Here is a 13,278-nt window from a genome sequence, read left to right as displayed (position 1 = left end):
ACCTATCTCCCTTCCTTCAGGCCATCAACACCTCTGTATTTATACTAGGTTTCATTTTCAGGCTTTCCCTTTTTGGGGTCTGAGGTAACTTAGAATCAACACTTCCCAGCCGAGACAGCGCTTTGTGTTTGACAGAACACCAGCCGCTCCTCTGCCTTCCTCTTCACACCCACTCTGTGTTTCTTCTCTAGCTTTAGCACAATTTTTGCTAGTCAAATTAAATGCAACTTCTAGTTTGTTAACAAAATCAGCTGTTGCAGGTTCTGTCACCACCAGTAATGACAGATGCCCCTTTCTGGGATGGTTCCTTCTCTCTGCTCACACCTCCAACCCAACAGCTCCCGTGCTTGAGGCCTGTAAATTGCTCAGAACTGTTGAAGGCCTTAGGACCCCCCTGCAATAGGTTCTCACAACAGCCATTTCAGCTTTTTTTTTTTTTTTAAATTATTATTCTTACAAGCATTTTAATACTTGGTAAACCAGCCCTGTGAGCTGCCACCAGTCTGAACCCCTCTGCTGCTGCATTGTAACCTGTTTCCCTCTGCTCAGAAATTACTGGTGGTGTGTGCGTATGCTGCGCTTCATCACAGCTAGTTTGCAAGAAAACCTGCCCCTGTATTTCCTGATCCTGAATTTGCAAGACCTTCAAGGGGGATAGCGGGGTTAAGTGGTGAATCTTTGAATCCCTCTGTTTGCCCTGGAGCACACCAGTGACTAACTTGAGACTGGAGGGTGTTTTTTTTGTATACAGTCATAATATTGATTTGTCAGATCTCCTGGCTGGGTGCAATCACAAGAGGTAGGTGAGAGGCATGTTGAAGAGAGCGGTGCTGTTTGGAGTAAAAATTACAGTTGGGTTCTGGCTACAAGAAAGAAACTCACTCCAATTCCCTCAGGACAGGCCTGGCACAGGGGACCTGCACAGACGTAAAAAGGGAGGAGAGATTTGGCTGGCAGCATCTTTATTACTGGTACTGATGCATGAGCCAGACTGAATTTCCCAATCTAAGGCAGGCAGTTGAGGCTGGCAGCAAGCACAGCCCATCTTTTCCCCTCATCAGCCACAATAAATACAGAGCTCCCTGATGCCAGCTTACAAAGGAGCAGCTTTCAGTGCGCTTAGCACACTCCAGACTGAAAACCCCAGCGCTCCTAAATTGAATGTGCTGAGTGAGGTCTGCTCCTTCTGTCTGCTGGGTGTCAGCCCCCTGCCTAGGGGCAGGGTGTGGAGCAGAGCTGTTGCTTTCAGTCAGCAGCACCCGGTGCACGGTTCAGGCGGGCAGAAGAAGCTATTGTGAAGCCTTGGGAATGCAGCACAAGTTGCCAGGGTATGGAAAAGGGTGAACAACCAGCAGCAGTGAGAAAAACCCATGCTGCTCCTTCACAAACCCCTCTGCAGGTCTCCAGCATTCAGAGTGGATTGTACTCCTCAGTTGTTCCTTGTGGACATCTTTCCTCCCCTTGCTTCAGCTTGGGTTTGGATCCATTAGCCTTTGCCTCTTGCTTCTGATGAGAGGAGCTGCTTTTGAAGAATGGCCTTGGAGACAGGGATTGTGTTTCAGGGAGCAGGACCTCCCTCCCAGTTTGTATCAGCTTTGGTGGAGAGGCTGCCATGTCATCTCTTCATGAATGTTTTGCACCCCTTCCCACTGGTTTCTGGTGAATTCACTCAGTGTCAGGCGTTGCAAGCACATAGCCTTCTTCCCTGGCTGCACAAGTGCTCTGGCATCCTCTTATTAGGTAGTGGAAGGAACATCTCCCCTCAGTCTCAGAAATCAGCTAGGTCCTTGGGCTGGCTCCTGGTTGTGTTCAGACCCAGTCAGGAGAAGCCTGCCTTAAAGGATCTGGAGTTTTGGAGCAATGTCTGTACCACACCTGCTCTGTCAGGATACCCTGGACTCCTGCTGTATTAGGTTCTGGAGAAATGTTGGGTAGATTTGCACACACATTTGTGCTTATGCTGTAAGGTTTGTGCTACTATGGGTGTGTAAAACAAGTACTGACAACATGTCAGGCCCCAGCATAACCCTGTGCAGATTGGCCAGGCTGAAGAAGCCCCTTAAAATGACATTTATTAGTGTGAATAGTGACAGAAGCTCAGCAGGTGCCCCTGTAATTACTGGTGCTCACACAAAAGAAAACAGTCTAATGGATGCTGCCTTCTCACTAAAGTGTTCAGGGAGTCACAGTGTTTGAAGATCCTTAAAGAGCTTTTCTAGCAGCAAAATGTGTAAAATGTCTGGGAATCACAGAGAACTGAAAGAGAGAAGAAAATGATTTAATAAAGGTCTGTGGACTGGAGAATCTCTGGGTTTAATGGTTACGGTCTCCCATCATCTGAAGCAAGGCTTGTCTCGGGCTCAAAAGAAGGAAAATTGGAAATCACCCAGAGAGAGGATTATTTAGTTCTGCTGTGCTTAAAGCACCCAGCACCACTGATTCAGGAGGCTGTGTCTCTTCATTCAGGAGAAGAAGGTGGAACATGCACTGGCAGCGACCTGTCTTCCCCTCTCTCATCAGCTCAGGAGCTGTTTGCTGTCCTTAGGAAGGGGGCATCATTAAGCCCAGATTATAGATTAGGACGGCTTGGCTGGTGTTACTGTGGGTTAGCTCCCTTCAGATCTCAACAAGCGAAGTGTTTCCTTGTGTAGGAGAGTACTGGGATGAAGATGCTGTTGAGAAACACGCTGTCCACCTGTGGATTCTTCTAGGCACCCACAGGACTAGAAGCACTAAAATAAAAGCTAGGAGGGGATGATGTATGTAGCCAAAAATCTTGGCAAAACTTGACATTTATTGTCAAGTAGAGGTTGTAGCTACTGAGGATGGCATCACGTATGCCTGCGAATGTGAGCAGCTTTGACTATAACCCAGAGTTCATAGTGGAACAGGTGACATAAGGGAAACCAAAAATGGTTGCAAGTCACAGGGTGCTTCCCGTGGAAGCTGCTCGAGCCCCTGCTGCAGGAGCACTGCCTAGCAGGATCTGGTCTTTGGGGTGGGGAGGGGACTTCTCATTAGCTGGAATTGGTTTCTTTCCCAAATGCACCTCAAATGTAGTGCTTTAAAGTCTCATAAACACCCTGTCTCTAGGAGCTATTTATAGACTTTAAACTGAGCACCTGATTAGGAGCTTTGTGACCTCACCTGCCTCGCAGAACAGCAGCCCCTTTCCCAGACCAATGCTGCTGGAGCAGTTCAGGCTGGAGAAGTGGCTCTGGCCACTGGCGCTGAAGCTCTGCTGCAGTTGTTGGCCCTGCCTAATGTGGTTTTCAGGAACTGAAACAGTCAAGGTCTTTATGGCCCATTATTCTGTTTTCTCAAGGGAACACTGCTCCTTGCAGCACAGGTGTGGTCCTGGACCTTGTACTGGTTCTTCTTATCTGCTACACTCTGTCCATGGCTCTTCAGAGCCCATGACCCACTTGCTTTTGCCAAAGTCATGAGGTCGGGCACGTTGTGACACTAGTGAGCTTGGTGTCCTCTTGCTGCCGTTCACATGAAGCACAGGTGCGGGATAATCCTGCAAAATGTTTTTTGCCTGGAAGCTCTTGACAGTCTGAAGCAAACCCAAGGTGTGCAAAACACTAGACCTCCAAGCACAGCATAACATGGATGCCTTGTCTGACTCCAAAATGATCCCTTTTGTCTTCCTGAGCCACACTAGCCATGGTAACATGGAGCTTCAGTGCAGGCCAATAGTGAATTCAACCACGTAGCTAATGGGGATACCTGCTTCCAGGTCCTGAAGCTGCAGTTTACCCTGGGGTCTCTGTACAGCATTGTGCTGTAGACATCTAGAAGTCAAGACAGTTATTTGGCAATGAGAATTTTGTTTAGTTTTGGCCTGCGCTAATTGCTGGCATGAAATACTTTATTGTGTCATTAAACTATGAAGAACATCAATATGTTTGATCTGACAAATAAAGATGCCATGTGTTCAGGATGAGTCACGAGTCAGTGAGTCAGGAGGAGCAAACGGATCGCGAGGACATGGCGGTAAGAAGTAGATTGGAGAGCCTGGCATTGTCATGTTCTAATCAAACTCAGAAAGGGTTGAAGTGATGCAAGGCTTTGATGGGTAACCCAAGACAGAGCTTTTCAACTAATATTTTTATTTTCCTTTTTCTATACACAGACAACGTTTCCTGTGACTCCATCACTTGCAACAAGCCCCACAATGGCTTTTAGTCCCTACCTGAGTCATGTTTCTCCTGGGATGGGCTTGGTTCCTGCAGAGCTTTTACCAAATACCCCTGTCCTGGTTTCCGGAAATCCTACTGTTACAGTACCAGGAGGCTCTGCTGGGCAGAAACTGATGCGTACGGATAAACTGGAGGTATTTGGACATCTGATACAATACTGCTGATGGGAATGGACAGGACATGTGGTCCCAGCTGTTGTTCTCTGCTAGAACGACTTGGTGCAGCACAGTGCAGAGTTTAACTTGCAGCTTTCCTAACACAGGGCTGCTGCTCTTTCCTTGAGCAGACCCTCATGCAGGGCCTGATCCCAAATCCTTGGAAGTTACTGGAAATTTGGGAGTGCTCACTCTTCTGATTTCAGTGGGCATTAGAGCAGGGCTGGGATTGTTGTTTTCTGTGTGTGATCTGCCACAATTGAAAAAAATGCAAGTACATCATCTGCTTTTTCACTGAACTGAGTACATTTTGGGAGATGTTTTGGAAGTAACAGACACTTCCTTTGTCTAGAGAAGGCTTATTGAGCTTTTACAGAAAGCTTTAAGCATTACAGTGTTGGGAGTGGTGAATATGGGGCATTGGAAAAATGTCTCCTTCCCCCTAGTTGTCTGGGCATGCTTATGACTTAGTGTTGGAGGAGTTGTAAATGCCTTTTAAACCCTAATGAGAGGCTCTGCAGGAGATAAGGGCTGAAGACCTGAATTCAGAGGCTTCTGCAGGTATAAATTATAACTCAGGAAGGTAATGGAGAAGGGTGTAATTTCAAAACACGCTGTTTTGTGTTACGTACTTTACGTTGCCTTGCTGACATCTCACCTTTCCCACACAGTCTGATAGTGTACTGCTACGTGATCTACACCACTAGCTATAGTCCTCAACATTTCTTTTCTAGTTCCTCAGACAGGAAAGCCTTGCAGATCCATTTTGTGAAACCTTTTTCTTTGCCTTTGATGTTTCACTGCTCATAATTGACTAGGCTCTCCAAGAACTTTGTAAAGTTAGCAATTTTGGCAACACCTTAGGAACATGTTGCAGTGTAATCAAATGCACTGTCATGTCACACCGAGGTCATAGTTTTATTGTGCAGGGTGGTGAGACTATTTATGTGAAAGTGACTCTTCATTTTTAAGAAAAGGTACTTGTAAATAGCATGCAACATATAGAATTAAATGTCCCACCCAAGAACATGCGCCATAGCAAATACATAATCCAGGTGAGACACAAATGGCAGAGTTAGGAACATTTAAGCTTTAGAGGCAGGGGAGGAATCCTGAGCTCCAAAAGTTTTGGCAAAATGACATTGACTTTCCAGGTTACTTTCTGCACAAATTCTGTACTTCACTTGCATTTGCTAAGCTGCTTTGTTAACGTGGGGTTTTTTGATACCCTGAACTGGTTGTGAGTAGCACTGTTTGCCCCTGTGACAGTCAGTGTATGTGTTACCCAAGATAAGCAGGACTTTAGAATACACACATGGTTTAATGTGGCCAACTGAACTAATATTCTGTGTTGAAAATAGTGAATGAAGAGTAACTTGATGTTCTGCTCAACAATGTGACTTTCTTTTAAGGTGTGTCGAGAGTTTCAGCGTGGAAATTGCACACGTGGTGAGAATGATTGCCGCTATGCTCACCCTATAGATATTGCCATGATAGACACAAATGAAAACACTGTTACAGTTTGCATGGATTACATCAAAGGTCGATGCTCTAGGGAGAAGTGCAAGTACTTTCATCCCCCTGCACACCTGCAAGCCAAAATCAAGGCAGCTCAACACCAGGTGAACCAGACAGCTGCAGCTGCAATGGTAAGTAGGGCTCTTGTCAGTCTGTATTTCCATTGCAAAGAAATTTCGTTTGTGACGTAGGTGTTGTTTCTGGAAAAGTAGAGTGCTTTGTAAGTGGCTGACTAGAGAGCTGAGAGCATGTGCGATATGAATCCCATCTCATTGTTTCTGTGTGCTCATAGCATGAAGCCCTGAGTGGCTCTGTACACCTCACCAGTCAGGGATGTGGTGGCGAACCCTGTGATTTTCTGACATGGCATCATGATGTGGTACGAGTGCAGGTACAGCAGCACTTGGAACTAACACCTTCCCTGGCTAAGTTGTAGGTGTCAGTTTAGTTTCCCTAGTACACAACAGAAGCAAAGACTGCCCGTTCCATAATATGTCCTTTGCAGGGAGATACTGGCTTGTTGGAAGTCAGTAGCAAACTTTCCACTGACTTAAAAGCAGACAAGATGTCAGTTGTTCAAGCTTAGCAAACTTGTGCCTGGTAGCTTTGCCAAGGCTTAGTGAAATGACAGGAGACAAACCAAGGGTGTCTTCCTGACCTGTTTGATACTTTGGACCTGGTAGAGGTGGTCCCACCTGCACTTTAATATGAATTGTGGCTAATACTTAGCATTCTAAAAAACAAGTCAAGGAAGACTTGACAGATGAAATTCCTAGGTGGAGTAAATGTTTGCTATTCTGTTGAATTAAGTTTATTGGCACCTATTTCTTCTGGAGATGAGAGCCGAGATGGGAGGAAGGAAGAGGCCCAGGGAGATCTTGCCCATGTGTTTAAATTCTTGATGGGGGAAGTAAAGAAGACCGAGGCAGGCTCTTTTCTTTGCTGCCCAGTGAAAGGACAAGAAGCAATGAGCACAAACTGAAATTCATGAAATTCCATTTAAACAGAAGAGAAAAATTCTTTACAATGAAGGTGATCAAACACTGCAGCAGGTTGCCCAGATGCAGACCTGAGCAAGCTGCTCTAGTTGACCCTGTTTTGAGCAGGGTATTGGTCTAGATGGTATGCAGAGGTCCTTTCCAACCTCATCTCTTCTCTGATTTTTCTTTTTTTTTTTTTTTTAATAACTAATATTTAAAAGGTTCTTGTCTCCTTTTTGATTTAGAAGTAAGGCTACTAAAACTTCTCAAAATATCTTTTTTTTTTTAAAAAAAAAAAAAAGGCAGTAAAAGAGGTTGGTTTACCTTCATGGTGAAAGGTAATGCAGAACCAGGGCGATTTAACACAAAGCCAGAATGATTCTAGAAATTAAACAGCTGCCCTCCTTTTAGCATCAATATTACCTGGAATGTAATTTGAAGAACCAGTTTATACTGCAGTATAAACTGCAGTATATTTATTTGTCCTGCAGAGTTTATTTATTAGATTGTTTTACTTTTTTTTTTTTTTTATTACTGAAGCAAGAGCCCTAGTCTATTGAAAAAGAACCTTCTGAAATGAAACACTTGTGTTTTTTACAACTGAATCTTTACTTTTTCACTAATTATCTAGGACACTGCTAGTTAACCAAAGTTAATATGTGTTTTATTCTTGCTGCTGGCTTCTCTTAAAAATGTAATTAACCTTGTTTGTGTGCTGTTAAACTAAAACTTTTAAAATATTTATTGATGGCTTGTTGAGTCACCCATGCTACCAAAATAGCTTATATTATTCATTGACTTGATGCATTTTGATGCATTTACTGTACCTGTTCAGGAATAAGACTTCATTAAAGTGAAGAATGGTGCCCAGTTTTCTTGAATCAAAAAAACATTTGCCAGACAAATGGGTATACCTTCTAAAACAGATTTGGAATGATTTCAAATCTAAATTCATAAGATGGTTCTGAGGGACCCAATCCTGCAGTTACTTGCTGTGCACAAGTAGTAGCTTTACTCACTCCTGCTTGGCTGAAGTCAGTGCAGCACAGTCAGATGAGTTGGGTCAGGCTCAGTCCCTGATTCAGGATGGCAGTTCAGCATGTGCTTGAACCTCCCTTCCTTACCAGTGGTCCTCCCCTTACCATAAGTGCTCTTGCATGGCGCGTAGCTGCAGAATTAGGGCTGAAGTCCAGCACAAGTCCACTTGCAGGTGCTAATCTCTAAGCACTCCTGACCAGTTGTGCCAACCACAGTGAAGATGCTCTAAAGAACGTGTCTCTTGATGACATTTCTTTACCTTTAAAACTTGAGGCTAAATAGCTGAGTAGCCGCTAGCCCAGGCAGTCACTCAGCCGCCCCCCGTTGCGCACGCCTCGCCTTTTGATATATTGTATGATGCATTCACTCTTTTTTTTTCTTTTCGTCTCCCTGAAATGTTGCTCTCTCTTGACTCTGCTTGCTGTTTTTGTTACTGTGCTTGACCCCCCCTCCCTGGCCCATTGCCATCATGTGCTCGCTGCCTGCTAATTAAGACTCAGCCAGCTGTCAGATCACTGAAGCGACCGCTCGAGGCAACCTTTGACCTGGTACTTGGACCTTTCACCTTCTCGCTTTGCACGTAACCATCTTAGTCTGCATGAAAGCCTTCTGCACTTGGTCTGTTGTGTTAGTGCCTGGGGAGACTGCCCATCCCAGCCAGAAACGTTGCATTGTGCGTTCAGACATGCTAATCCTGCGCTCCACGCGCCACCCATTAACCAGTTGAGCTTTGCCTTCTGAGGGCTGGATGTGTTTAGGAGGTAGTGAATACTCTTGGAGGGAGTCAGCTCTGGGTTTTGAATTTTTTTCCAAACACCAGTGTCCTGGGATGTGAGGTTTCTGAGAATTTAACTCATTGGGTCTGCAGTGTGCTGGATATGCTAGAGGGCTGAGTGATGCAGGACAGATCCAGCAACATTTTGTTCTGTGCCCAACCATGCAGCCTTTCCTGGTAGTGTCATGCTGGTACTGCCCTGCAGAAGGGTGTTCTGTGCAGTGGGCACAACTCAGGTTTAGTGGGGACATTGCTAAGCAGCACCCTCAGAGATCTGTGCTGGGAACTGAAGCAGGTGCAGTGCAGGCCTTCAGTCACATGTTCGGTAAGCTGGGGAGATGGCTGCCACTGCAGCTGGCTCTGGCCCCTCCTCCCAGGCCCCAGTGGGACAGTGTCAGCAAAGGGACCTTGCTCTGGATGCTTTTTGCGCTCTCCAGGCTTTTGTCTGCAAGCCGTCTTCACCTAAGCTAACTATGATTGTTTTCTGGGTCTGCTAAGAAGCAGAGGCTGATCTGTTCCCCTTTTCCTCTGAAGACTTGGGGTTTTTTGTTATTGTAAGTAGTCAAGAGGCTTCCATGTCAGAGTTGCAGGTAACAGTAGCAGGAAACCTTGCTAGGGACCAGCTTCCACCAGCAGTCATAGAATTACGCTGTAAATGACGTAACAGCCTCTCCCTCCCTGCTGCTCGTGGCTGGTACAGATACAGCCCCAAGGCCAGCACAGGCACTAACCTGCACAGTGCCTCTCTGCCCTCTCAAAGAGCCACCTTCCTGAGGAGATGCAGTCTGGCAGTGAACAGGAAAACCCTTCAATTCCCCTGCCCTCCTGCCCTCCCCTAGTGAACAAAACCCCATCAGATAAGTTACTTTTAACAGTCTTGCTGCTCTAAAACATCTGAAGGTTTGGAGCCGTGTTGTTGGAATAGGTCACCTCCTCTGGAAGGCTCCACCAGAGGACTCACACTGGTGATAAGGACATGTGTAATCTTCAGAGGAAACTACTCAGATTGCTTCTGCTGCTTGCCAGGGAACGGATGCTACCTCTGCCCCTTCTCAGATCTTTTTGCATTTGTCCTGCCTTGGACTGAAGCAGCAAGCCAGCTGCAGACCCAGCCCCTCTTTGCTAAGTGCAAAGGGGTGAAAGTGTGATCTGCTCCCAGAAGATAGCAATCAGAGGGGAACTTCGAGGTGTAATTAAATTCTGTGTTGCAAAGATTTAAACCAGTTCTTGTCTTGCAAAAAATAACAAGAGAGGGTTGTTAACCAGCACATGGGAAATTTTGGCTTCACCATACAGTGCATTTTTAGCTGCCAGTCATGCTGAAAGATTGCTTTCCATGCCATGCAGAGATGTGGCACAAACCTCTTTGTTCAGATGCTTTTGAATGTGGCTTTCCCAGCCCAAAAATGGGAGACTGACTGGCATTTTTGTAGTGGAAATTGTTCATTGGGGTCACTGCAGGCTACCACATGGATACTGAACTGAATTAACCCTTTCACCAGTGCAGATGGTCTGATCATGTTGCGGAGATTGCACACCCATGTGTGCACGCAAACAGGCAAAAAAAAAGAAAGTCAGAACAAGTTACTGTGGAAGGCTGCTGCTATATCTGTGATGGTCAGAGCTTGTCCAGATGGAAATCACAAACAGCGGGATGAGGTAAACTCACCAAATAAGTTCTTTAGCTGCAAGTGTTTAGTCTAGCTCCTGTCCTGCAGCAGGGAGACACTTGCAACAGAATTCGTTAAGGTTGAAATGCGGTGAGGAGCCTCCCATTGCCGTTTGTAGGTGCTGCAGGACACGTTTGGGGGATTCCTTCAGAACCAGGACAAGATACAAGACAGAAATGTTGTATCCCCACGAGCTGTTAAAATTCCTGCAGGTCCTCAGATTTATGCAAAAATTCTGGCCTGTTCCAAATGAGGCACCCTTGTTTGCTCCTGTGTCCCTGCCATATTTCGTTGTAGGAGCTGTATTGGCCCAGTTTTCGTCATGTGCAATTTTTGATAGCTCTCATGGGCATTTGTAGATAGAGCTTTCAGTGAAGTGTGTTCCTGGTTTGGGGCTCTACAAGGACTGGAGAAGTGTTGAAGCCAGATACTTATGTCCCACTGGGCCCTCGTTCACCTTTATGTCTAAAATGAGATAGCTTGGCAACCGGAGGAGCGTGTCTTCGGGGCACGCTCCTGTACAAATGCTCCCCCAGCTGCTGGAATGGGAATGGTGACCCAGAAGGCTGTGTCAAACCAGAAGCAGACCAAGATGGGCTCATGGCTGTTGTGCCCAGAGAGCCCGTGTAGCAGATCTGGCCTTCAGGCTGCACAGAAGCTGCTGCAGCGTGCTGGTTTTTTTGGAAGACTGGAAGTATTGCATTTATTTGGGTTTATCCACCCACTTGCTGCTCAAGCACTTCCCAGAGGTACTGTTCAGGGAGCAGCAATGGGACTGCGGTAGTTCCTTTCTCTCCCTTGCTCCCACAGGCTGTAGCAGGGTAGGAAGCATCATTAGTCACAAAGGGATGTCAAAGCACAACAAACAACCCCAATGGCTTGTTGGTGTTTGTATGCTCCCTCTGACTGCAATGCTGGGCTCAGGAATTGTCCTGTAAAGACCTAGGGCATCACCACAAGGTCTCAAAGCCTTTAGCTGTTCTGCTTTTGGCACTGCCATTATGGAATAATGGGGGTTTTGGGGTGGTGACAGCTTTTGGCCAAGAAGCAAGGAGTCAAAAGTTCATTATGTGCCTGGCACAGTTGCTTTGCTATAATTAGTAATTTTTTTTTTTTTTTTCAAAGGGAGATTTTGGAAGTGTCTGAAAAAAGAATGCTTAGCAATTGGGCACAGTAAGGAGCATGAATTTAAGAAGCAAGTTCTTCAGTCACTGTAAATCTGTAAAGCACCTCTGATGTGCGTGGAGATACTCCAGTCTCTGCAAGCTGCAGATCTGTCCCATGCCTGGAGGAACATTCACATGGTCATCGTTAAGTAGATGAGATGTAGATAACAGTCAGATTTAACATAAATATCAGTGAGGGCTTACCTAGAAATAGAAGTTCTTCAGTCTTTATCTAAAAGTCGTCATCCTAAAATACAGATCTTAAGCAAAAGATTTTCATGTCTGTATCTGAGAATGTTGCCCTATGTTTGACTGTTGTCTTCTGGTACTAAGCAGAAGAAATCTGGGAAGATTAAGTTCCAATGCTGGCACTGGATGCCTGCTAGCATTAGCAGAGGATGCATGCATGTCTGAGGGCAATTTCACAAATGCAATTTCTTCTAATTTTCTTTTTTTAATATTAAAACCGCCCAAAAGCCACCTTGTGAATAGAGATAGGGTGGAATAATGTTTTGCCTGGAAGGATCTTGCTTAACATTTCTAAGATGAGCAGTCTCCTATAGCAAATTAAATTTAAAGTGAAACCTGCTTCTAGATGGTGACAAACTGTTGCAAGCTTTCACTTCCTGTTGTGTGTTGATCTTGATAATGCTTTAAAATCTGTTTACTTGTGTCTTTTCTTCCAACTACTGTGTGTTGGTAGTCTTAACCCTTCATTAGCTAAACCTTCTCCATTAATTACCGTCTCTTGTCACCTATTTAAAAAAAAAAAAATAGTAGTGATAACCCTGTTTTTCAGCCGTTGCTTTGCTCCTTGATATCGACTAACTACTAGGCAGAAATGACCTGATTCTGCATGACTTCCACGTGCGTAAATCTCATTGACGTCAATGGGAGTGTTACGTGCAAAAGGACTGCGGGGCATAATTAAAAAGGACCCTTTTCTATCACAATGTTGAGAAAAAAATGTGGTTTCTACTTGGGTACAAAGAAAAGCTGTAAATCATTAGAAACATTCCTGTCTCCTAAGAACCTGTCATACTACTTTGCTGTTGAGGCATGCTTGGATGAATGATGAGTAACTCACTGAGAAGAGTTCCTGAGTTGTGTTAATGCTTTTTACCAAGTCTGATCATGAAACAGGTTTGATGGGCTGGAAGAAGCTTGGTGGTGTAATAGAACAAAAAGAGGGGATTTGCCTGATAGCAAGGCCCACCCAAATCTTGTTCGAACACCAGTTTTGTCATTGGCTTTTCCCACTGTTAATAATGAGCAAGCAGTATTTAACTGTTGGAGGCCACCTTCTAGAAACTGGGAGCAGGTCCAAATCTGCTGGTGGCTGAGCTGTGCCACTCATGCAAGCGGTTGAGGATCAGGCCTGTTCTTGACCAAGTTGCTCAGCCTCTCACTAACAAGTGGAAATGCATTTTACTATGAATGTAATGTTATGCATGTAATTAGCAATAGCTACTGCTCTACTACCTGAACGCGTGGATCAGCTGCACAGAGGTGTGCACACTTCCACATGTGCACACATACATGTAGTCAGGTGTTGAAACAGAGGCAAGCATCTCTTTTTTTTTTTCCTGTGATATTTGTTGCTTACACTAATCTTCTTGGTTTTAGTCATCTACTGTATTTCTCTTACCTGTTATTTTATTTTAAATGCTTGTTGCCTGCAACTGCTCTTTGTAGTATCCTGTCCAGATGAGCACCTCTCCCCTTCTTTCTCCTCATGCTTTGTTTGTTTGTTTGTTTTTTCCTGTGTGGT

At 45.1% G+C, this 13,278-nt stretch overlaps 1 protein-coding gene across 1 annotated transcript in view; it reads left to right on the top strand.

Annotated features, from left to right (window-relative positions):
- LOC103768969 (muscleblind-like protein 3) overlaps positions 1-13,278 on the top strand; it is a gene marked incomplete at its 3' end in the record, with an annotated part of 48,506 nt that overhangs the window by 32,466 nt on the left and 2,762 nt on the right. Inside the window, exons 3-4 of the mRNA XM_008936136.1 lie at positions 4,139-4,339; positions 5,773-6,009. Of these exons, the coding sequence (XP_008934384.1) occupies positions 4,139-4,339; positions 5,773-6,009 (438 nt within the window). The remainder of the gene's footprint in view (positions 1-4,138; positions 4,340-5,772; positions 6,010-13,278) is intronic.

This window comes from Merops nubicus, unplaced genomic scaffold (assembly GCF_000691845.1).
Source record: "Merops nubicus isolate BGI_N331 unplaced genomic scaffold, ASM69184v1 scaffold12262, whole genome shotgun sequence".
Taxonomy (NCBI): Eukaryota; Metazoa; Chordata; class Aves; order Coraciiformes; family Meropidae; genus Merops; species Merops nubicus.
Note: the sequence above shows the minus strand (reverse complement) of the source record. Positions and strands in the feature narration are given on the sequence as shown.